The sequence below is a fragment of the Anolis sagrei genome, chromosome 4 (assembly GCF_037176765.1).
Source record: "Anolis sagrei isolate rAnoSag1 chromosome 4, rAnoSag1.mat, whole genome shotgun sequence".
In the NCBI taxonomy this organism is placed as follows: domain Eukaryota; kingdom Metazoa; phylum Chordata; class Lepidosauria; order Squamata; family Dactyloidae; genus Anolis; species Anolis sagrei.
Window position 1 is genome coordinate 160,823,488 of NC_090024.1, and position 26,149 is coordinate 160,849,636.

The 26,149-nt window shown below is 38.4% G+C and overlaps 2 protein-coding genes and 3 non-coding genes across 6 annotated transcripts in view; all 5 read right to left on the bottom strand.

The window, feature by feature from the left end:
* The window catches only part of MSH4 (mutS homolog 4), a 48,508-nt gene extending 35,079 nt beyond the window's left edge, over positions 1-13,429 (bottom strand). The window contains exons 1-5 of the mRNA XM_067467817.1: positions 13,168-13,429; positions 10,880-11,044; positions 4,154-4,317; positions 1,528-1,638; positions 957-1,072 (exon numbers count right to left, since the gene is read on the bottom strand). Of these exons, the coding sequence (XP_067323918.1) occupies positions 957-1,072; positions 1,528-1,638; positions 4,154-4,317; positions 10,880-11,044; positions 13,168-13,381 (770 nt within the window). The 5' untranslated portion in view covers positions 13,382-13,429. The remainder of the gene's footprint in view (positions 1-956; positions 1,073-1,527; positions 1,639-4,153; positions 4,318-10,879; positions 11,045-13,167) is intronic.
* A 1,648-nt stretch (positions 13,430-15,077) lies between these two features.
* RABGGTB (Rab geranylgeranyltransferase subunit beta) lies at positions 15,078-25,257 on the bottom strand. 2 transcript variants are annotated; one of them, XM_060773748.2, is made up of 9 exons: positions 25,129-25,257; positions 22,936-23,043; positions 21,935-22,132; positions 20,809-20,914; positions 20,318-20,370; positions 19,808-19,918; positions 18,792-18,917; positions 16,762-16,911; positions 15,078-16,059 (listed from the first exon to the last, which is right to left on the bottom strand). In XM_060773748.2, exons 1-9 carry the CDS (start codon positions 25,240-25,242, stop codon positions 15,919-15,921), a joined length of 1,107 nt encoding a protein of 368 aa, XP_060629731.2. In that variant the 5' UTR covers positions 25,243-25,257; the 3' UTR covers positions 15,078-15,918. The 2 variants fall into 2 exon arrangements, with proteins under 2 accessions (XP_060629731.2, XP_067323919.1); XM_067467818.1 differs by lacking the exon at positions 21,935-22,132.
* On the bottom strand, positions 20,552-20,634 carry LOC132775290 (small nucleolar RNA SNORD45). The gene has a single exon (XR_009631496.1). It is a non-coding gene; the product is annotated as a small nucleolar RNA SNORD45 (small nucleolar RNA).
* On the bottom strand, positions 21,561-21,645 carry LOC132775289 (small nucleolar RNA SNORD45). Its single transcript, XR_009631495.1, has one exon. It is a non-coding gene; the product is annotated as a small nucleolar RNA SNORD45 (small nucleolar RNA).
* On the bottom strand, positions 22,730-22,814 carry LOC132775288 (small nucleolar RNA SNORD45). Its single transcript, XR_009631494.1, has one exon. It is a non-coding gene; the product is annotated as a small nucleolar RNA SNORD45 (small nucleolar RNA).
* Positions 25,258-26,149: the final 892 nt, after the last annotated feature.

The window sequence follows — 26,149 nt, forward strand, 5'->3', positions numbered from 1 at the left end:
TGTATGTTTACGTTTTGGCATCGAATTGCTCCCTAATTTGTGATGCCACTTTGAGTCCCCTTCAGGGTAGAGAAGGGCGGGATATAAATGAAGTAAATAAGTAAGTAAATAAATAAATATAGCAGGCAAACTGCCCTAAAAAACACAGGAATTATACTCAACCCATCACAAAGAGTTTTTTCCTACCCGTATCTTTTAGAAACTAATGCAGGCCTGAGATCATCACATTTGGCACAGGCGGGGTGTCCCATTCCATTGTTTAAGCACACACACACACCCAAACATAGCATAATGATACAATGACACTTGAAATGGCAGATGTCTGTGAGAGAATTGATCACTCCCCACAGGCAACAGATCAAACTCATAAAGTAACGCTGGATGAAAAATCTACAATTCTGATACCATCACACGCAACAGATTATGCTTGTGATATGCTTCTGCCATTCAAAGGAATAGTCAGAACCCATTCAAAGACCACTGTTTTCCTATGCAATCACATGAATTGGCCACTAAGCAATAGCAGCATCATAGGATGGGATCCATTAGGTCCTGTAGAAAAATAGTGACAGGAACAGGAAAATGCTCCATAGAGGGCTGTACTGAGGGAGCTAAAGTGGAAAACCATAAAAACAATTCCCTGTTCTTCCTTGGATTCAAGCTAAAAATACATAATTACCCAACATACTGGTCCAAAATCAGTATCTATTAGCTAAAGTGTTAATATATTTATGTACTTAAGTATTAAATGTAAACCAATATGTATAGTAACAATAACAATAACAATAATAAATATATTGCTTGCCTCTCCTTGTATTAATATAATTGCATTTTAAAATACTTACATCTGACAAATTATGCATAAACAAAAAAAAACTAAGTAAAATTCAACTGCTGTGAAACAATTAACAATATGGCATGCCAACAGCACACTGGAATTTCTATTACATACATACTTGGACTGAACTTCCATTAGAACAGTGCAATATTCAGGTATACATAATTGTTCAATATATTCCAAGCCTTTGGATTCGTTGAAATATTTTCTTTGAACTGTAGTAAACGTCACATTCTGGGGAGGAAAAAACCCAAAAGCAGTATTGTGTTTTTCCATTGTTTTATAATTATTACAATGGACTATCCCCACCCCCACTCCCAACCACCAGTGAATTAAAGCTGAAATTCTAGTAGAAATCAAGTGTGAACATTTATATTTTGAAATGGATTTTAGAGGTACATATGTATAATGGGTTCACCAAAGTTATTTTTAACATTTCACCATGTCCAGATCCATGCAGAAGAACTAGAAACTGCTGCTAAACTCCACTGAGGAAACAATGTAGGAACCCTGCTTTAGATATATGAAGTTTCCTCTGCATAACTCTCTGACAAATGTATCCCTTTTTGTTTCAAAAATTTGCAGAACAGCCCACAAAATATTCATAAGGCATCCTTCTTGGAGGAACTGGGTTTTGATTACAATAAGAATGCTTGACAAAATACACATGTGCATTTAAAAATGTTTACCTTGAAATTTTCTGTTATCAAGCTGAACAATTTTGTTGCATTTCCTGTATCACATGCAGTATTTGACATTATTATTTCTAAAGGTGTTAAAATTCTGAGTTTGGTGATAACCTAGGAAAAAAGAAACATGATTAGTAAAGACCTGTATTTGATAGTTTTAAAACTATCAAGTTGTCATTGTCATCATTAAGATCAATTTATGTAATGCTATCAATATGCCTTTCTCGTCAGAGTGTAATAACCAGACATCTCTGCCTCTAAGGGTTTAACAGTCTGATAACTGGCGCAAGGGAGCAATATATGATCCAGACATACTTGCACAGCCCCTATGTAGATGTGTGGTGTGACACAGCAGGCAGCTGCCATGTCCTTCCCATTGATTCCTCGCTTTTCTCAACAGCCTGTGCAGAATTGCAAGCTCTTAGCACTTAGCCATTCAGATTGACTGCAACTGCCATATCTATTTCCTCCCCCCCCCCCCCAAAAAAAACCAACCACCTCACACTTGCCCCATATTCAGAGTTGGCTATTGTCACGATACATAGGAACTTCTGGGAAGTATTCAAAGTGTTTAGATCTTAATCCAACTTTTCTTGGAATGAAACAAAGTTGGGGAAAACACTGGAATTTGCATGCAACTCCAGAGTATCAACAGATTTTGGCCTGATTGGTTGTCCACATACCAACTGCTGCTATTATTATCCCTGCCCTGAGCAGCACAGAGAAAAGGATGAATGTCCTTGTATTGCTGCCACCACTCCTCACTAACCATAAAGCTCTGTGTTAACAAGGGGATGACACAGATAGACACCATCACAGCGTTACGGAGGATTCGGCCTGGTGCACCACCAGTCTGCACCATGATGCACCAGACTATATAAACACCAGCCTCTCTTTCAGCCTAGCCTACCTCACAGACTTGTTATTGGGATAATAATGAAGAGAAAACAAGTACCATATATGCTACTTTGGGCTTCTTGTGACTATCTGGTAGTTCTGGAAATTGTCTTTATTTATTTATTGATATTAGATTCTGTCTTTCTCCCAAGATGAGATGTCAGAGCATTATTTTGTAGTATTGTATACCTTGTAATGGCTGTTTCTTCTCCCACATCTAGTTACATCCAAAATATACTGGATTTATGCTCCGGTTTGTTACTGGCCATAGCACTATTTCAAGCTGCATTTCTCTTTTGAATTAAGTTTTTATCTCCCTTGAAGTATGATTTAGCTGTGTTTTAGGTATGACTTCCCACTCACCCCCACCCTGGACGTAACATCTTCTCCTTGCATGCTCCTCCCTGAGTACCCACAATCCAGTATCTCAATCTGTTTTTTGAATTATATAGTCACAATGCTATAACTCTAAAAAGAAGAGGAAAAAAATCCATCTGATAACCAAAAATGTAAGAAGAGAAGAGAAGCCAGTAGAAAATCCACAGGAAAAGTCACATGCCCTATTGTCATTAGTGAAACCACCCAAAAATACAGTTGGATAAAAACAGTAAATTGACACAAAACTCAGACATTCACTTCACTGTGCATTAGAAACCCCAGGGAAAAGGAAAACTACAATCTGTAGTGGGAATAAAAAAACTGTGGTAAATACCAGAAATGTTTAAAAAAAAACACAAGAGAATGAAGAATACTATATGGGTATCACAAGAAGAAAAATCCCGTAAGTACATCTTTAACTCTTATCAATCCAGAGAAATCCTTCTATTCATTAGAAAAGGATATCCATGAACAAATAGATAAATATGAGAAAAATGGGATGTAGTTTTCTCTTCCTATTTTTATATTTCTGAAGCATGCCGGTTGATGAGTGTGGAAGAGTTCCAAATTGACTGCCCTAAGATTCTGGGGACATGACTGATTTGCTTTCTAATGCACTTCCTTGCCTTGGTTTATGGTTATGAGCCCTCAATTTGTTTCTGGGTTACAGTGACTCAAAGAGAGATATTATCACAGGGTTTTCTGGGCCCAGGCCCGTAGCCAGGATTTTGTTTCCGGGGGGGGGGGGGGGGGGGCTGAGTTTGGTTCGGGGGGGGGGCTGAGTCTGAGTGAAAGAGGGTCTACCCTAGCAAACCTTTTGTATCGTTACCCCAATACACCCATGCATATGAGATATATTGAGCATGGTGATCAGATCATGATATGAATAAACATAACAGTTTAAATAATGTACCAGTAAGGCCTTCCCGCGGACCACCATGAGAATTTCAGGGGGGGTGAAGCCCCCCAAGCCGCCTCCCCCCCCCCGGCTACATGCCTGCCCAAGGTCACCCATTGGGTTTTCGGGTTGAGAAGGCTCAAACAACTACACCACACTTGCTCTCCTCCTCCCACTATGATCCCCCTCTTTCCCAAATGAGCTAACAACTGGAAATCCTAAAACACTTTTGTGATACTGAAAAACAGGCAACCATAAAATACTAATGCAATCTACTGGAATTAAGGCTACAATTTTGTGTATATACACTTCCTTTTTTCTTCTGTGAAAGGGAACCCTATGAAAATCCTTGGGTTACCAGAAGTTCATGGGGACTTCAAGGCACGCATTTTCTTTATTTTAAAAGGACTTTAAAGAAGGAATAAAGAAAGAAAGAAAAACCGTCTAATTTACCTTGGCATAGGTTGTATTGTCTGCAAACTGAGACAGCACAACTTCAGGATTTTTTAAGTCAATACTTGCCATTCCCACTTCACCTCTAGCAAGGCCTCGTCCTTCTATTACAGCTACAATAACTGATGCAACACTATGGGTAGAGACTGCTGAAGACGATGTAACTGTAAAACAGTCAGATATATTTACTGTTTGATGCAAATTCTACAAGAATTAATATTGACTGTTCATGAACATAATGACACATTCTGATATCTAGGCAATGCATTGTCCCAGTATATCTAACATTGATTTTTTTTTAATCACTGATCGAGTTGTTGAAGGCTTTCATGGTCGGAATCACTGGGTTTCTATGGGTTTTCTGGGCTGTACAGCCATGTTCCAGAAGCATTCTCTCCTGACGTTTCACCCACATCTATGGCAAGCATCTTCAGAGGTTGCCTGCCATAGATATGGGCGAAACGTCAGGAGAGAATGCTTCTGGAACATGGCCATTCAGCCCGGAAAACTCACAGAAACCTACCAATCAAGTTATTTTCATATGGAAAGGTGTACAACATTTATAAATATGTAAATATTTTAATTAAGTAAAACCAACTGTTCTGAACAAAAATGAATGCAAGTAAAACATTTAAGCAAGCATATATGTTGCTTAATCCATCATCATCATCATCATCACGACTACTTTTTAGGAGCAACATCCATGCCAAGCTCTTCCAGTATAAAATAATGTTTTGCAGTGTCTTAAAGACATACCACTATACAATATTGTCCTTATTTTTAAAAATCATTGTTAAAAATGCTGATAAAAGTTTAATATTAGCAGCTGAGCAAGATAAACTTTCTAAGAGAACCTATTCAATAATGTCAGCCTTTTTGTTTATCTTGCAATAAGAAATGTTTCTATGTGTTTTAAAAGAAAACTATAGCTTTTTGCTTTAATGTACTTATGTTCACTACACCATAAGGGAAGTTCCAAATAGATACAGTGACATATTGGCAGAGATTAACACTTCCTTGCAATAACAATGCATGAACTAATTGCTTCTGTCATAAAATTTCTAAAAACATTTCTTAAAGCTGTTTTCCTTAGTTGCAGATAATAAAATGGACTTCTAACCGGGATCATCATGGCCCTACTTGCAGGATTGCTACCTTATTGTGGTGAGTGTATGTGTGTGCTCCAGTGAAACTAAGAGTGAAGTTGTCAAGAGTCATTTACTCCAAGCATGATCACCCATGCTGGCAAGATTATAGGGAAGGAACCAGACAAAGAGCCATTCAAGGAAGCTCTCAATGGCAGAACAGGAGGATGACAACGTGGTGCATGTTACAATGGTTGTGAAGGTGAGGTGAAGGTTGCAACCCTATCATCACTAACACACTCTTTAACTAGAAAAATAAATTCATGACATCATAGAAGCTACCTCAGTCAAAGCATTGGCAACTCTTTGACTGTGTAATTAATTATACATGCTAGCGATGTACTTCTGACAAGAACCATGAGAAGCGCTGATGACTGCTGGACAGACCACTGATTAATTTTATCTACAATGGCCATCAAGATCACTTCAAAACATAGACTCCAAGAAAGCAAGTTAAGGCATAACATTTACATCCAAGCCCTTCAAGAGCCCTCTAAACAAGCTCTTCTCCAAGCAACACTTAAGGATCATCTGTCCATGAAAATGTTGATGAACAGTGGAATAAACTGAAGATTTCTATCATTACAGCCTGAGAACCAACCATTGGATAGCGAACTAAGAAACATCTAATAAAAGGGGGTTTAAACTGCCAATGTGATAGTACTAAAAACCCTGAGCTATCCACAACAAAGCATTATTGATATCATGAATAAAATTGTCTTCTTTCTCATCATAATCCCCTAAAATACTGAATCCCCCACTTATACTGAATATTCAATAATGCTGATTTTTCAAAGCTATCACCAAGTGACAAGATAATTATTTTCAGTATAAAACATCATAAGGTTAAATAACTGATGTTAAGATATTACACCTATCTGGTTCTTACATCCATTGTATCAATCAGAATATTCAGTCTTAAAGCAAAAGAATAACATTTACACAGCTACATAGTATGTGGATGTTAATGGAGAATCTCTAAATTGTCAAAAGACCAGTCTATTGTTGTTCTTTTGCTTTAACAACACGCTGTCAAAATCATTGTGACATTAGAGAATTCATCAATCTTTTAAATCAAATATTAATATAGAAAGTAATATCTTCATCAATCATTTTTATTTTTCATTCAAGTTCACTATTCTAGCAGTCAACATGTTCATCAATGTCAACTTTCCCTTTTATTCATCCTTCTGAAGCTTGCATTAGAACAGAGTAAAATGCTTAAAACTTTATCATCGCAATATTACTGTGTTTTCACATGTAGAGTACTTGGATTGAGGGTCCCATTGCCCAAGTAGCCCTTGTGCACCATCTCACATGCACATTGTGAAACCAGGAACTCTTTTATGCCAGATGTAATAATGGCACAAGTAAACTAGACAAATGTATTAAAGACAAGGGATTAAATTTTCTAAAGGCACCAGATCCCATCTAATCTTGGAAGACAAACAGGCTTAACTCTGGCTAGTACTTGGCTGGGAACCTGCCAAGGAATGCCAGGTACTATAAGCTGTATTTCAGAACAAGGAAGTGGTAAAACCATTTCTGATTATTCCTTGACTAAGAAAATCCTATGAAATGTGGAGCTGTACTAACCAAGAGTATTCATTCTGGGATAACAGGAGGACCAATCCACAACAATTGGATTTATCTCCCCATGTGCGAATTGGACTGATATGAACTCGCATTCTTTTTCCATCTGGCTCCAGTAGCCCCTTTCCTTCTCCTACAGTGCAATAATCTATCTGTTCCTTACTAACTTAATTATAAAAAAAATAACAACACAACAAAGCTGTCTAGAAAATAATTACTTCTTCTTGGCTCCCTAATAACATCTAGAAGAACTTCCTCTTAATCTCTTTTTTTCCTCCTAAGAGAGGGATGGGAGGAAAGTGTTCCTGCCATCCCAGAATGAATATTATTGGTACAACCTCTAATTCCCGGAATTACCCAATCCTCCTCCCCAGTGGACCATTAATTGACTACATAAGAGCCTCATTGTGTGTGTGTATGTGTGATGAGGGGGGGGGGGGGGTGTCGGGACAGACAGGGGACTGGGGAATTACCGATGGAGGGAAGACAGAGAGAAGCCACCAGAAAGGAGAACCCAGAATGAACAATGGCCCTTCCTCCTGCCAAAGTGAGGAAAGCCCATAGGCCCCTTGTGCTACTTCAAGCTTTGCTTTCTGGCTCACCAAAGCCCTGCCCCTGCAGTGAGGAAATTGGTTTGGGCTTCTGAGGTCTCCTCCTCTCCTCACATTCCCAAGCAAGAAAAGGAAGAGGAGGAAGTGGAAAGGGAGATGGGGGGAAAGAAGAGAGGGGGAGGGAGGAGGAGGAGAAGAGGAAGAGGAGGAGGAAGAAGAAGAGAAGTTCACCATGTTCCCATAAACTTTTAATTCATAAGTAACAATGTGCATACATGAAAAGGAACAATAGGTCAGACATACCATTCTTTCTCACTAAGTTTTATTGCAATGCTTATTGCAGATGGTGTTGCTGCAACCCAACACTGAATTGCTATGCTTCTAGAGCCCTGTTTCACAATCCTCCCAAGGCTGAATCTACTTAAAAAACATTCAGCTAGACAGAGGACAAGAAGTAAAAGTGGAGTGGGCAGCCATTGTAAAAACAAAATCACTGACAGATACAAATAAGTTACAAATTATTTTGTTTAATATTATCCATTCCATGAAATCTGGTAGACTTGCGGTGGTATCAACGTTGTGGTCCACTTCATCTCCCATAATTCCTTGCCATTGAACAAGCTGTCTTGGATTTGGGAGTTGGAGGCCCAAACATCTGGAGGGCTACAAGTTCCTCTGTGCTAGAGTGATGCCAGACTAATAAAAATGTGCAAAATTTGCTGCAACTACATCTCCTGTAAATTAATGGCAAACAGTTGGCCATCTTACTTTGAAGGAAAGGCCTTTGCTCTTTTGCCCAATAGACACTGTGTTTGCCTCTGTGGGAGAAAGAATGCTGGACTTATTTTGGGGGACTAATGGGAAGAGGAGGGGAACAGAAACAGTTTGGTAAGGAAGTGTTCAAATACTATAGCAGAGATAGATGAGATTTACTGGTACTTTATTTCAGAATAAATTAATCCATGTATAAAGAAAGTTATTAATGGGAAGATTTGGAAGTAACATAAGCATTACTTCAAGTAAATATGTTTAATTATAAGGTAATATGTAATTTGAACAAATTATACCAGAAACAACACAAACATTTCGTATCAAACTGTTTACAAATTATATACTTAAAAGGGTTACAAATCCTGTCTTAGACACACTGGCTTGAATAGCAAGGACTGGGATTTTCTACCAACCCACTGCAGCTCAAACATTAGTATTAACAATTGGAAAAGTAGTATGGGATGTAACACAGAAGATTGCATATGGAGTATAAACACTATGGCTTTTTCTTTCCTTGTGTAGGGAGCAATGCCTTTTGGCTCATGTTAGACATCTTTTGGTCCTAGCCTTTTTAAACACAATACAGTGGCGAAGGCATTCAAATCAGAACACTTCTTTTGCTCATACTGCCAATATTTCATTTACTATTTTATTTCCTTCACACTTCTTAGCCCAACAAAACATATTTTAAATTATAATATTCTGAAGTAGCTACTTAGTATGATGACTATAGTCAGTTTTTCTAGCTGTTCAGATTTCGAACCAAAAATTCTAATATAATTTCACACTGCCATCTACTGTCCATTTGAACAACTTATAATGTTAAAGGCAAGAGAGTGTCAGTAAAACATCAAATAGATCTTTAATAACTCTGGTCTCATACTTATAAGCTGTCTCCAAGTTTATATGTGTCTGTCTCAAGGAAAGTTTACATAGCCTAAAAAAACCCAAACATGCTACATACCTTATTTACTCAGCCAAATTACATAGCCAAAACTGAGGTGTATATTAGATTCAATTGAGCATTAGAATCACGCACATAAACTCACCTATGTGAAAAGGCCCGGAGGAACCCGGAACCCCACAGGCCAGACAGAGAGGTGGGGGACACAAAGAGGCTGTTCGTGGTGGTAGTTTCAGGGCTCCGTTGAGCTCAGAGGAGGAGGAGGGTCCAACTGGTGACCTAGTCATAGCCGCAGATCCTGCCTTCTGGGCCACCCTCAGGGTCTCTCCCCTGCCCACTCCCCCAGGCTCAGTCCCATGCAGTTGAGGGCAAATCCATTTTAAGTAACGTGCACATTCAACATTGAGTTAAACCTTACATTTAATGGTGCATCATACTCAAGTAAATACACTTTATTTTTCTCATTTTTTAAAAAGCTTTCATAATAGAAATCTGTAAGTTCAATAGCCTTTTCCCCCAGTCATTCCATTGCACTGTTCTCTCTTACCTAAACAGGGACTCTACCTATCAAAACCAGGGGTGGGAACTTCTGAACAACCAAATATCATTGTCCATTAGCTAAGCTAACTGGTAGAATGAAGGATGAATTCCAATAACTTCAGATAATCTACTACTTCTCCATCCTTGCACTAAGAAGTTAGCATTCCATGGACAATTGGTAAACTCAAATTTCATTGGACTATTCTCCCTTAAGGTCTTTTCTCAAAAGATTATGTGAGTGGTTGTTAGTTTTGTTTTGTTTTTTTACTTCTGCAAATTCTAGTATTACTCAAGGTACTGTGTGTGGGTGTGGTAAACTTCTTATAAAACAAGCACATACTCTGGAAACAAAAGCAGAAGCATGCAGCCCTTCAACTGTTGTTGCACTGAAGCTCCCATCAGCCTTGATCACCATAGGCAATGAGGAAGACTGCTAGGAGCTATAGTGCAACAACTTCTGGACAGCCACATCATTCCCACTCCTGGTTTAAAGACACAAGACTGATATCTAGTTTTGATAGCTGAATGTTCAGCTATAACATATATTCATTTACATCTAGTTTTGATAGCTGAATGTTCAGCTATAACATATATTCATTTATTCAAAACTGATCAAATTTAGGAATTACAGTGACAATACAACAAAATACAAAAGTAAACACTGATATGCTCTTCTGAGAGTTCCCTCTAATTTAGCATCTCAGCATGAAAACTGCTGTATGACTACCCATCAGGTACCCCAATTTGAGATGCATGGGAATAGTGTGTTTGCCAATGTTGTCCAAACATTCAATCCAACGGAAAGAAATTATTTTTGTTGCCCAAAATGTGAGTTTATTGTATAATACATTGACTGAAGAAATACATGGTGCACCTCTAAACCTCTAGTAGACTTGAAGATAAATTTACTCTTTTTCATACTTCGTAACAGATGGAAAGGTAACCCAGTCTTTTTGCATAACCATAATTTTTGTGTGTGTACATACACAAATGATAAAAACAACTATGAGTTTGCATCCAAATGTAGTTATACTCAAAACGTAGATCCATTAAAATAGATTTAAATAAGCTATATTTTAAATCAGACGTATTTTAAATTCCATTGATTTCAATGGGTCTATCCTAACCACAATTTAGAGATCTGAAATGCAAGGTCCACATATTTTTCTACAAAACACTAATATTTACATTTTTAAAATAACAGCTGTTAAGTCAACTGTACCTGAATATCCCATAAAAGGAGTCCAGTTTCTATATCCTGCTCTAGCCGATGATAGCGGTGTTTTCCGGGCCTGAGGAATATTTTGTGCTCTGGTTGAAGAAGGGCTTGTCAAATTCACTGTGCTAATGTTTTCTGCATAGGAACTCTTGTCTCCAAAGTATGAATCTAATAAATGTAACAAAACAAACAAATTTGTCATAAAGTGACAGGTATATACAGTGCTAGCATGTTTTGTTTCCAGAAGCACAGAACTAAGGTAACTAGAAATAACAATACTGATTATATTTAATCCAGTGGATTAAATCCAGATTGAATGAATGTTTTAGAGATGAAATTTAGCAGGTAAAAGTGAAAGGGTGCACACTTATGAAGTCCTGTTTAGTTTCAGCGGTGTAAGCTTTCTACACCTGTTCTTTTATACTCTTCATTGTATTATTGCAACCATTCTTTATTTTACCCCTCTTGTACCAGAGGAGGGGGTTTGCACATTTCCTTTGATTCTAGTTAAGAAATTAAGTGAATGAAGAGGGAAGGTAGGTCTATGTCTCTGCAGGCAAAGTGCCCTCTTTGGACCTTTCTACACAGCAGTATAAAATTCACATTGAACTGGATTATATATCAGTATGAATTCAGGTAATCCTGTTCAAAACAGATATTGTGGATTATCCGCCTTGATATTCTGAGTTATATGGCTGTGTGAAAGGGCCCTTTGCTTGCTGAGAGAAAAATCTGTAGTATCCTATGGCTATCCCAAGGAAGTCAATGCTATACTTATTCCCAAGATTTCAATAGGATTAAAGTATGGCAAGTGGATCTAACTTAGTAAAAATTTCCAAATATTTTATTCTTTGTTCATATATTGCTACAACTTCCAGGATCCCATAGCATTGAGCCATGGCAGCTAAAGTAGTGTAAAACTGCATTAATTCTACAATGTAGATGTAATTTGTAGATGTAACAAATGGTTATTTGTTAAATACAAATTTGCTTTGTCATGTCTAATTTGTTGTAATGTTTTCATTATTATTTGATGTGGATGTTCGATTTATGGTTGCTTTGGTTATTTTGGTTTTGAATTGCACTTTGCAGCTTTGAATATTTGCCATTGTTTGTTGTGAATCACCCTGAGTTCCCACAAGGAGAGGAAAGAATAGAAATAAAGTTTTATTATTACCCTAATGATTCTGGCCCAGCTTACCTGTCCTAATGTATGTCCCCCATGAACTACCCCACCAGATCATTTGCTCTCGGTTCCAACCTCTTCGCACATGTGGTTGGTGGAAACGAAAGACAGGGCCTTCTCAGTAGCGGCCCCTCGGCTGTGGAACTCCCTTCCCAGCAACACTAGATCAGCTTCCTCCCTTCCTCCAGAAAATTAAAACCTGGCTATGGAACCAAGCATTAGGAGAGTAGTTACAGTACAATATGCAGTTATGAGGTGAATGAAATATGATTGGATCGGCTTTGGACTATGATTCCGTGACCATGTGCTATGTTTTTAACAGTTTATTTTATTTCTGTTACTGTTTTGATTTTACCCCACTATGGATTTTGTAATTTTTGTTCGTTTTTATGCAGCACTGAATTATTGCTAATTGGAAGCCACTCTGAGTCCCCACAAGGGTTGTGATAAAAGTGGCAAAAAAACCCCACAGTAAATAATAATAATAATTAGATACACCCTGAGAGAACAGGATCTGAAATTGTGAATTTGGGCAAGTCACACTCTCTCAACCTCAGGGGAACACAGTGTCAAACCTTTTCTGGAGAAATCCTGCCAGGAAAACCCCATGATAGGTATGCTTTAGGGTCTCCATAACTCAGAAGTAACTTTGGGTGCATCTGCAATGCAGAAGTAATAGTCTACCACAGGCACGGGCAAATTTGGGCCCTCCAGGTGTTTTGGACTACAACTCCCACCATTCCAAACAGCCTCAGGCCCCTTCCTGGCTTAAGCGGCTGAAGGGGAAAAGGAAAGGGCCTGAGACTGTCAGGAATGGTGGGAGTTCAAGTCCAAAACACCTGGAAGGCGCAAGTTTGCCCGTGCCTGTTCCAGCACCACTTGAACTGCCCTGGCTCCATGGGAGGTGTAGTTTGATGAAGCCCAAGCCCTCTGGCAGAGAAGGGACAAGGCCTTGTAGCACAACTCCCAGGACCCTCTAGCATTGAGCCATGCCAGTCCTGTTGGTGTCGAACTGCATTCCTTCTGCAATCTAATGCGCCCTTAAAGGCACAAGACGCTATTAAAGAGTTGAGGCGGCCTTCCTTCCTTTCTAAGCAGGACCCACCTTCCAACCCTCTTGGGAGGAAGAAGGAATCCAGGCCGCTGCTGGTCTCTTTGCTTTTCTGTGGAAGGAGGGCCCCATCGTTGGAGGAAGACGTAGGGCCGGCACTAGCCGGTGTCTCTTGGAGGCCGAACTGGTAGCGGGGGCGCCGCTCCGCCGAAGGAGAGGACGAGCAACGCCCTGAGTAGGAGGTGGAGCCCCCCGAACCGCCCTCCATCTTCCAGGCCGCGTCCGACTCCCCTCACAACATCACTGCGAGGCGCTGGAAGAGGGCAACGGGATGTACCATTCCAAAATACAGGGGTCGCATATGTAATTTCATTTTTAAAGTCGAAACAAGCCCTTGAATGACACATAAGCCGACTCGCTGTTGGTTTTCTCTCTTCATAGAGAGGACACTCCAATTCATTCCCCTAAGACATGCGTTTGGGGAAGCAACCCAAAATAAAGCACCCCTATATGATCAAGTGGTACAGTCCACGCCCTGCTTGGGTAGCCTGCCTACCCGCCGCGCGCGAGGTTCAAAAGGAGGGGCTCGTCTTGTGCGCTGAGGCAGTTGCAGCTGAGGGGAAATTCAAGAAGCAGGGCTCTGGCTGAGGGATGCCTCCCCCATTAACATTTCAAAGGCCGATGTTGCTATAAGCCATTGCACTGGAGCATGCAACATAGAACATGGCAACCCTGAAAAGCATGCCAGGGCTTTGTATCCAGTCCTCATTCATTCTGGTGTACTGGCTGTGACGTCAAATCTATCATTCTAGCTCTGGCATCAATTCCAGCATTTGAAGGGAAAGAGAGGAAAGCCGCCATTTAGGTACACTCTGCCAGTTTCCTATCATGGAATCAGAGTTGGAAGAGACCTCGTGGGTCATCCAGTCCAACCCCCTGACAAGAAGCAGGAAAATCGCATTCAAAGCACCCCGACAGATGACCACCCAAAGGAGCCTCCACCACAGAGTTCCACTGGTGAACAGCTCTAAGGAAGTTCTTAATGTTCAGGTGGAATCTCCCTTGCTGTAGTTTGAAGCCATTCTTCTGCATCCTAGTCTCCAGGGCAGCAGAAAACAAGTTTGCTCCTTCCTCTCTATGACTTCCCCTCACATCTGTATATACGGTCATCATGTCTCAGCCTTCTCTTCCTCTTTAAGCCGCTCCTCATAGGGCTTGTTCTCATGGCAAACTCTAGTTTTCCATTAGAATTTATTCTATGTCATAACCGTAGCCAGATTTCTTTAATTATTGCAGGTTTATATTTCACATTTCAACCATCATTTTATGGGTGACGTAAATGGACACGTCCCAGGGGGAATTAACTCAAGGCTGAAAAGATTAAATTAGGAACTTCAACATACTTTTATATTAGATGCACTAGTAAATTAGAATAGCAAGAAGCTTCCTTAGCTGCTTTCTATTCCAATTTATTTTTTATTGTTGCTGATAAAGAGCCCCGATGGCTAGCATGTGGATTACCTCCCTCTTCAGACAAAATCGGAAATTTACTATAATAAAAAAAACTTGATCTGAACTTCAATGATCAAATTTCAACAGCAACATCCAGACAATTAATTACCTTGGACTGTATTATGTGTATCTGAACTGAATAGCATTGTGCAAGTATGTATATTTGTCTCCATATGCAACTACAATCGCACCCAACAGTCTAAGAATCTTTTCTGCTTGCTTGTTTCTAAGCATTAAAAGTTTGCAAAAGCAAACTTAAGACATAGACTGAAAATCTGAATGAAGTCACAAGTGTAGTGTTTTGTTTAGAAAGTACCTACAATCCCAGATCCAGCATGCAATAACCTTAAATGTAACTAGAAACAATTTAATTCAAATATGTCATTTCTCAAGATTCCTAGCTAAAGAACAATTATGCAACTTCTTACACCTCCAATAGACTATAGACAATGTAAGCAGTTAGAATTTCCTTTAATTTGTTTCAAGCAGAATCCCATTTCATATTTAAGATCTCAGCCAAGTTATAAATGCACAACTGTGACAAATGTGAAATGGAGGCACTTCTAGTGTTCCAGCAAAAGCAGATAATTCATCCTATAGAAAACAACTTTGTTCTAAAGCTTTATTTTGGACTATGTACAGTGTTAAGTGCTACTAAAATTGGGATTCATCACAGTAACAATAAATACCTTAAAGGAACAAACAGGAATTAAGCAAGGCCATTAGTTTAAATAAAGAGACATCAATAATACAATTATAACCTTCATTAAAGTATGCCAGTAGTACCATTAAATTTCTGCTTTCATGTAGTACAAGAAAATGTGATTGAAATTGGATAAAAACTATAGCAGATCTTACACAGGAACTCAAGTGCATAAAGTGTCACTGGCACAAGCAAGTAATTTTCTCTCAATACAAACAGTGTTGAGGACAATTCATTGCTCAGTAAATGCTATGACAAAGAAGAGAAATGATTGTGTCATAAATAGAAAGTCACAATTCAAGTATTCATCTACTGTGCCTAATACAATGTTCTGATGGAACATGACTGGAACCTAGCCAAGAGGAAGACATATTTTTAAAGACAATTTAAACGTGTATGTACATCTGTTATTGAAAATCTCAAGCACATGTAACAATGTTTATTTACTTTGGATACAGTCCACATATAAAATCATAGCGCTTACAGTAAAGTGGTGATTAATCATGTAAACACATTTAGAAATGTCTTCTGATGGAAAAATTGAAAGCAGCCATTACAGGAACGTTGTACATTACAGGAACGTTGTACACCTAGCTCACAAGTTCTGGTTGTACATTTACTCTTCGAAGGATCTCCTCGGGCATACAAAACACAGGATTTACTGGCTTAATTTGTTCTTCTCCGAGTAATGATAGTCCAGCAATTCCAAACAAGGTGTGAAATGGATCCACCTAAAACACATAAAAGCATACATTAAAAACGTTGGCAGTGGATTCACAGGTAATTATATTTTAAAATGATTAATGGATATTATAGATTTCTGGGAATTCTAATTTAGCAGTGGCCCCCAACAGAGATTTTACTTGATACTTTTTCAGAATCCAACCGAACAGACATAGAAGCCACAGAAAAAAACAAAACAGATTAGTCAAGAGACAACACATAAACCAGTTACAGAAACATCTAAAAGGTTTTATTTCACAGAGCTGACAAATATTTAAAGATATGCAAGTAGGCTAGATGGCAATAGAACATATCTAACTTTGGCAAAATGCTATAGCCAGAATTGAGAGAAAGCCATGAATGGTTTTTACGATGGAGTCATCAGTTTTCCCTCCAGTGGCAAGCCCATGAATATTAATTCTTTAACATTTAAATGTAGTGAAACGTCTTCAAAATACTGACAGAAGGAAAAAGGCAAAATGACTCAGTCCTTTGGATTTTGAACTGTTTCAGTTTCTGAATGTATTTTACTAGCTATATCCGTTTGTTTCTACATAGATTCCTGAACCAATTATACATGCATTTGGGTACCACCTGGTCCTAGAACTGGTCAGCTTTGGTGACAAAATCAAGAGGTTCACTTCAGGTCATAATTTAGAGGGAAAACTACCTGTATGGGAAGATAACTATCCTTGAGGTAGATAGCTTACCATATCGCCTGGCCTGTCAGCAAATCCTCCAGTCTCCTCATCCTGACAAGCCAAAATAAAGCTGCATAACTTCTCTCTGTCAATCCAATGCAACCTGCCAATTATCTTCAATGATGCCAGCACCCACCAGGAATAGCATACATCCGGCAACTGACAAAATTATGGAAATATGTCAGGGCATTGCAAGAGCAAAGGAAAACGTCACATCAGAAACTAGTACTAATTGCAAATATATGTTAGCATTATGTTTATTTTATTAATTTCTTCCCCATATTCTTAACTACATTTACATTAACAAACTCTGTGAAACATCATACGTGAAACATATCAATGGACTTAAGTTTATAACATCTAGTTATATGGGCTGTCACAATGGACTAAATGGACTTCTTCTTCGCCGGCGGCTGTGCTGTCTTCGACAGAGACTTGCCCGGGGTGGGCGGGACGGAGGATGAGGTGGAAGCACGCCGAGATTCCTCATGAGCTCGGCGAAAGGCAATGCGGACCGCCATGGAAGATGGCGGAGTCGCCGATGTCGACCTCGTGGATCTGATCGATCTCACCGACGCCACCGAGCTGGTTGAAGAGTGCCGGATGCGCACAGTCTCGGTCGTGACCGTGCATGGTTCCTTCTGCTTCGCAGGCCTTGCGGCCTTAGAAGCTGTCGACACCGAAGCCTTAGAAGCTGTCGACATAGCTGACCTTGGCCTTTTCTGTGCAGCCTTTCTCGCCCTTGTCTGGCGAGGCTTGACCTGAGTCGAGGGATCGACAGATTTTGAGGTCGATGCCTCCTTCAACGTCGATGTCGATGGCTTGGACACCGCAGTTGACGTCGACGCCGATGTTGAAGGTACCGGAGCCAATGTCTGCTGGTACAGAAGGTATCGAAGCCGATGAACCCGATTTTTACGGGACTGTGCCGTCAACGATTGACAATGACGACACGAAGATGTGATGTGTGCCTCTCCGAGACACAAAAGACAAAGAGCGTGCTTGTCCGAATCAGGGATCTTCCTCGGACAATTTGCGCATCTTTTAAAGCGAGTCGTTGACATAATACTATCCAATCACTAGTAGAAGAATCGAAGCGAGCCGTGCGGCGGAAAAACAGGAATTGTGTCGGTATGCGCGGGGCACCCTTTTATCCCTGCCGGGGCTGGGCGGGGTTACCGCCAAAACTTGAAAAGTTTAAACTGTAGAAGTTTCCGTTGGAGCCCGCGCAGGCGCAGTCTCTCCACAAGTGTGAATTCGCAGAGCACCACTCGAAGAAAGATGGTCACAGGTATGTAACCTACCATTACATTAACAAACTCTGTGAAACATCATACGTGAAACATATCAATGGACTTAAGACATTTAAACCAATTTTAAATTAAGATCCTGTCATATCCCTGAAGTGAAAAAAAACTTTTAAATTTAATCAATGGATGTAACTATGTACTCTGAAGAACTGCTGTAAAATGCTTTTTTAGTGTTTCCCTTCCTATCAACTTGCACTGAGCAATTACTTTCCATACTGCTCTCTGTACTCGTACATCAACACAAGCTGGATCTACTACTTAGAAGGTTTTCAACATTATGACAGGATATCCCGCTCTGAATCTCATAATTCACATGAATTCTTTTTTGTTTTGTAGCTATTAAATTTTGCCTAAATACTGAGATGTGAGCAATGTCAAGAGAAAAATGTTTTTGTAGATTATGACTACAGTTGAACAAGTTGAATGAAATTTAGGTAACTCATGAGCACAGTTATATGCAACAATGTTGCAAAAGATCAGAAAAAAACCTAACAGTTCCTCCCCATTTTTGGAAAGCCTCTAGGGAAGTTACAGGTAGCTTGAGAATGGAAACACATAATAACCCCTCTGTCTATAAATTTTGCTAGGAGGAAACTTTGTGTTCGTTAAAATGATGTCTGGAAATCATCTGAATTACTACACTGTTTACCAAATCTGCTTCTGGCATAATTTCCTTGTCCACCCACTTCCCAGCTCCATACTTTAAAAATACAAAAAGAAGCTCCATACCTTCTCTGGCCTTCCATTTAGCCCTCCAGATGGTAACTGACGTTCACAAAGCCACCAGCCTAGTAGGTCAGCATTAATTTGATGCAGCTGGCCAGTTATGGCCAGAAATCCTGTGCAACAATAGATCTAAAATTACAGATATAAAGTTGTCTATTTATCAATATAACTGTTCAGGTAAAACAAAGGAAGATTACAGAAAAGGATAACAAGGACGTAATGAAAGCTTTAAGTAACAAATATGCATTTTCATTAATATCAGAAAAACCTAATTTTGCACGGGAGTCTTGGTGTGGTGCTGTACCAGATCCAATTTTGACTATGATGAGTTTTCCACGTCCCTAGGCAACTTTTTCACTAGTCAATAAACACATTCTGTTTCATCCATTTCCCAAGCTAAAGCATTCTACTAAAATACTGGGCCTCCCAAAATATTTCCATTTAATCATAGTTGGTCTTTTATTTGTATTAACGATAACAGCAAGAAAAAAAAATGTAGAACTGAACTTAGCAAGTAGTTTTATTTGTACACCCTGGTTTTAGATTCCAGTTCCTAGCTTCCCCGTCCAAACTGATATTAATATTTAGCAACATGGTAAACAAAACATCTGGTTTCCCTTCAAAGTGCTACACTCTGTCTTATTTCTAAGTATATTTGGAAGAAAGGTTGCTTGCTTATTATACACGGTTCTAATGGAACTACACATTTCCAGTCTGACACTCATACCATCAAATGCACTCTTTGGGAAACATCCCAAAGTGAGTTTTCATGTGGCATGGAAGAATTTGGTGGGAAAAGAGAGTTAAGTTGGACAGGTGCTCAAATCCCTGGACAATGCTGGATTCTGCCCAATTTTATGGAGAACTGGGATTTTAAGGACATGACTGAAATTTGTGGAGATTAAAAATATTTGTTTTTTAAGAAGTCAAAACTTAATTTGAAAAGCTTAGCATGTTAGTACCCACAAACACTTCTAAGAATATGTTGAAAACTTTATTTGAAATGATGCACTACATACCTGTCCTGCATGAGATTCAGATCCTGGTCTACAACCAAACCCTCCATCAAAGTTCATACAAGACAATACAAATGATACTGCTTTGTCCACATCAATGGCATCCAGTTTACCCTGAAAAGCGGAAAAACTTTACAATTACCTTTCTCCGTCATAATTCAATGAAGAATCAATCCCAAACATAGTAGTAAATGTTCAGCTTAACTTTCAAGTATCTTTTATTTTAAAAAGTTGATGAAATTGAGTCTATACATTTTCCTCTTTGGTGCATGACAGATAGCTTCTGCTCATTTCACGACTCCTTTCTAAATATGGAATTAATTTGAAATACAGCATGGGAAAGTTTTTCTCCACCATACATTGGAAGATAAGCAGAAAATGCAACTAATAGGCATGTTTATGATGCAGTTTTCTGTATTTAATCAGTGTTTTCCCTAGCTAATTTGAACTCTTTATCCACAACAATTTAAGTAGCTTTTTCAAAATCAGATTGCTAGGGAACAAAGGACTTACCAGAAGGGCTAGCGTTGCAACTGCACAAAAAGAAAACCTTGTATCTACTTCTCCTGCGAAAAGAAATAAGAAATAAACGTTATGGTATGGTTTTTCCTTACTCTCAACACTATTTATATACTCAAGAAGTGAAGAATTGACATATTCTGATAGAATTAATGACATTAAAATTTCTCAAAATTGCACCTATACCCTTATGGAAACTATAACAGCAGCCATACAGAATATTGCTCTCAAATCTCAGAGTAATTCTAGAGCTAAAATTGTGATATAACATCAACCTTAGTCAGATAAATATTAACAACTCATCATAGATCTGAGAAGTTTGCAATTCATACAAATATGTACATAAGAATATAATTAGGACCCCTCTTGTAACATGTACATGTTTATTAAACAAGGAAAGGCACTAAGCAAGCTCACAGAATATATCCTTTTTAATTCTTGATCTCAGAAAATATAAACTGAATGATAAACATTTTTAAAGTTACCCCATTTATCTCCAGCAAATGATCCATCCTCCTTTTGCAGCTTCTTCACATATTCTACAATTTTATTTACATCAACAACCTGGAGACTGTCATAAAGAGTTAGAATCTGCAAAATAAAATCAGGTAAATTAATTTTTCTAGAACCAACATATCTCACAGAAGTTGCCTAGATAATTCCCAAAAGTTTCAAATATCAACTACATATACTGTATTGGATAGTCCTAACTGAAGGAGAATTTATTTATTTATTTAGAACATTTGTATCCTGTCCTATTTTCAAGCTACGAAGAGGGACTAAGGGCGGCTTCCAACGATATAAAAACACCAATAAAATACACAATTACATGGTAATAAATACACATTTAAAAATAGTTTGCCAAGATTAAATCATGCTGCAAATCAATCCAAAAAAATGTGGTCCATGCAATCTCATCTAAGCCAATAAAAATCGAGAACTGTTGAAATTAGAAGAAATTCAATCATAGCTTAGTACTCTTTTAACACACTGCTCTTTTTGCAGTGAATTAATTAAGGATGTAACATTGGTCATAGTGTAAGAATACTAAGTATTCAACATGAATTTGATATTTTAATGTTACCAACAGTATCAGATTCAATGTGATAAAAATAATTCATAAAGAAAACAGCATCACTCATGCATCTCATCTAGAAAACAGTAGGTTTAATTTTAGACTCATTCAGGCCCTAGATACTGCAAAGTGTAAAAAACAAGATATCTACAATAGCAGCCCCGGGTCTCAGAGTAATTCTAGAGCTAAGGATTACAACTACATCAATTGTAGTTTCAGATAAAAATTGCAGAATTCATCATTGACCCAAGGAAGTACAGAAGTTGTGTTCCAAAAATGTATATAAAAGCTCATACTGGACAATATGAATGCAGCATGACATTTTAACCACATATGTGAGAGAAACATTCTTGAGAACTCAAAAGCCTGCATATTATTGTAGAACTGGAATCAAGCCCAAGAAAGGCACTACTGTGTAACAAATTGTCAATAAAGTTCCACTGAGTAAGAAAAAACTTGCATTTGAAAGAAAAATATCTGATACTTGATTAACTCAATCAAATCAATTCATTACAGTAAATTACATGTGTGTTTACCTGGACAGCACTAAGGGTGTATAAAAGGTGAGGATCATGACCTATGCTGGCACTTATTCCCCCACATTCATGTTGACATGATTTGATAAATTCCAAAATTTCTTCTTTGCTCATACGATGTAGTTGTCCCATAAGATCCATCACTGTCAATCCCCAATAAACGCCACTCATTCTTAAATATTCTGACATACAGTATTCCTGAAAAAGTGTAACATTTTAGTTCCTATAATGATAGGAGAAAGCATGCAATTATTTCAAAGATCCCCAAAACAGCAAATATAGTCAATTTATTTTTATTAGCAAAGGTATTTTAAACAACTTTGATTTCACATACTTTTTCTTTACTTTTATATTTATATTTAGCTGTAACATAGCACCAGATGTATTTACTGCAAGAGAATTACTGTACTTCCTTGCCTTTTTAAAATACAGAAGTCAGGGAAGATAAGTACACAAATCCTACAAAATTACATCTTCCAAAGAACTAAACCTTTTTTTAAATGTAAAGTGAATTTTCAAAAAACACGGGATGCAGACATTTATTTAGCAAAACATTGAGGAAGTCCTATTTTTTTAAGAATACAGTGATATCTTTAAATTTAAAATGCCTCTAAGGTTTCAATAGATATAATACATTACAAAGTATTGCTATTTTCAAACACAGAATTAGTCATTGAGTCATGCTGATGAAAGTTAACATTTACTTATTTAACATCAGCCCTTCATCTTTAAATCAAATTATTTTATGAAGGAGGAGGACCACATAAAGGTTGAATCCTCTTTACAGCTGTTTTTTAGGTCTCAGTGTAATTCTAGAGCTAAAGAGCTAAATCTTCAGCTTTGGACTCAGATAATACATGCCAGTGTTACATCATTGACCTGCAAAACATCTGTAATTCATAGACTGATAAGTTTTTCTTTTACTCATCTTTTTAAGTCATTTTATAAGCTATTTTAAGAGAAATAAAGGCAACTGAATGCACATTAAACATGATACTCACATAATCATCCTTCTTTGTTCCATAAGCAGCTATGTAGTCTGCGTGCTTTTCTAAGAACAATGTAGCCGGTGCATCATTTTTTATTATGACATCTTTTTGTGGTGTTCCCTTAAAATAAAATTATTCAATTATTTTCAGAATGGTTTTCATATGAATTCTATGTCACAATCTAAAACTAATTTGGAAGGCTGCAACAATACTTGTGCAAACACATGCCTACTTAAAGCTTCTAGTAGATTCTAAATAGTTTCCCTCTACCTCTCCACCTAGTGGTCTGGAGCTTGAACTGATTCCTTGCACCAGTTCTGGGACTGGGCAGAGGCCACATGTTGCTCACTCTCAATTTACTGAAGAAGTTTGAGAAGACAATAGAACTGTAGTTCTCAATCTGTAGATCCCCAGATGTTTTGGCCTTCAACTCCCGGTAATCCTAACAGCTGGTATTCATTGAAAAGCTATAGGAAAATGTTTTTTATGATAGAACTAAGTAGGAAATGGCATTTACAAAAATTGTGTTACAAAGTACAGGGTTAGTCAAAATGCATAGGCCAAACATACATACAATTGTATGTATGTTTGGCCTATGCATTTTGACTAACCCTGTATAATCAAGAGTTTTAGCCTAGTTTATGGAGGCTGTAGAACAATCATTTTTATACTATTTCTCTCTTCAACTTAGGCTAGAATCTGCCCAGGGTCCTTATCCAATGAGAAATTAACACTTGTTCATTATATAGTTTCCTAAGTGGAGTCAATAAATAGGTCAGGCCCTGAAAATCTTTTTATGTAACTTACTCATTTCTATTTAATTCTGGGTTTCTGGATATATATGCAAATATATACCACCACCACCACCCCCCAAATTCAAACGCTTTCTGGTTCCAAGTATTTTGGATAATGACTACTCAACCTATACTACAACTTATGATATGGTGCAACATATTATGTAATACTAATAGTATAATATACTGGTAGTATACATATAGTGGTATAACAACTTAGCACAATATGTAATATAATTGTATATTATATATGATATGTTATTAACAATATTACAGTATTGTGGTATAGTACAATATAATAGTTTATAACAATATTGTAATATAATATATTACAATATAATACTACTATGCTATTAATATAATGTAATATAATATATTGTATATACATATATTTATAATATAACGTAATGCAAAATAATACGAATATTATATTATAATTATATATTTATATTACATGTAATATTACTAATAATATCATAATACAATGATATAGTACAATATAGTATTGTACTATATATATTGTATGAATATATATCTTGTAAGCCGTTCTGAGTCCCCTTCGGGGTGAGAAGGGCAGCATATAAATGTCGGAATAAGTAAATAATATACTACATATATATATATATTAATATTACAGTGCGATATAAGGCTTGTAATACAACATAACATATAATATTGTAATGTATAATAGTACTAATATATTATTATATTAACTATAATACTACTGATAAAATATACGAAGATATTATACCGTTTTGTTGTATATTTTAACTTGATTGCGAGCCGCTTTGAGAAATAAAGCGAGATAGAAATAAATATATAATATAATAAATATAAATAAATAATAATAAAATAAAAATAAACCTGTAGTTTGAGCAGGAGAATGGCGACTGGTGGCCATACATGGAGCCTGAGGAGGGAGCCATGTCCGACGCCCACGAGGCTCAGAGCGAGACAATGCAATTAAAAAAAAAATAACCCTTCCCCACGTTGAACCGGAAGAGGCGGGGCAAAAGTGGGCAGCTGAGAAGCGGTCCACCAAGTTCGATCCGACTTGACCTCGTGGTTCTCTCTCAGGCGCGAGCCTGCGCGCTCACGTGACCCACACCGTAACTCTTCTCTGACTGGCAGCAGAACTGACCTATCACTGCCTAGCCTCTGGCTCCTCCCCCCCCCCCCCAGGTTTTCACCAACCCGTTCTATTGGTTTCCGCCTCCCTTCCTATTTTCTCCCCCCCGCCCTTCGAGACTCTCAGAAAACCCACTCTATCCGTTACGGGTAGAAAAAAAAGGAAGGGGCAATAAAGAGCAAAAAAGGCGAAAGATAGAATTAACACGGCGCGAGCGGGGGGAGGGGAGTTACAAAAATCACCTCCACCCTGAAGCGAAAATAGACGCAAGTTGCGGCTTACCATGTTGGCACATCCGTCGCAGCCTGCCGACTGCGCCTGCGCGCGCTCGTCGCTTGAAAGGGCGGGGCGCAAAGGACGCACGCATCCGCCTCCAGTGCTTGAGGACCCCGTCATAGCTGCCCAAGTATTGCCTGTGTTCCTTCACTAAAATTCATTATCGCCTTTCGAGCGCATCTTGGGCCTCTCAAGGGTGTTTCCTCTATAGCTCAAATATACGCGAGTTGTGACCCTGTTTTGTACACTAAATCGACATTCGGTTATGGTTTTACTGGTTGATCGTGTTATTGACACCGATACACGGTAGATTTTTGAAATGAACTCAGTCCCCTGTATCAAGCACTACACAGTATTCGCTCAATCAAGGATCACTGCTTGTCCCCTGCTTCGCCCAGTGCTCATTGGGAGCCTCTGCAGGATTAAGTGTCATGCTTCAATACAATGGAATTATGGGAGTTGTAGTTCAGTGAGGCACCAACACTCTTCACTTAAGTGCTAAAAACCTTGCAAAACTACAACTCACAATACGCCATAGCAGACAAAGCGGTTTCAGACCACATTCATTCTATACTGTGACTCCACGCCTACTTATCCTCTGCCCCACTGGCACATTAAATGCCATAAACCTGGGAGTCTCTGCAAACTTACCGGGTTATCTTCTGTGAAGTCCTAAGAAGTGTTAGCTATGGCAACATTGGTTGCATATACACAGTAGATTTAATGCAGTTGGAGACCACTTTGACAGCCTTGGCCCAATGCTATGGAATCCTGGGAGCCATAATTTGATGAAGTACCGACACAATTTGTCAGAGAAGGCAGAAGACCGTATAAAACTACAGCTCCCAGGATCCCACAGCATTAAGCCATGGCTCTGACACACCCATATAACCCAGAACATCAAGGCAGAAAATCCCACCATATCTGCTTTGAACTGGGTTATCAGAGGGTCCTTCCACACAGCCCTATATCCCAGAATAATGCGTGATAATGTGTGATTTTTTGCCTTGATATTCTGGGATATAGG

Bases quoted from the DNA above. Each gene is read 5' to 3' on its own strand.
- RABGGTB (XM_060773748.2), bottom strand. From the start codon at position 25,242: ATGACGGGGTCCTCAAGCACTGGAGGCGGATGCGTGCGTCCTTTGCGC. The intron at 20,371-20,808 runs GTAACTTTAAAA...TTCTTTTCGCAG, and splicing joins ATTTGCTGGAGATAAATGGG to GAGAAGTAGATACAAGGTTT. The intron at 19,919-20,317 runs GTAAGTCCTTTG...TCCGCTTTTCAG, and splicing joins TTGCAACGCTAGCCCTTCTG to GGTAAACTGGATGCCATTGA.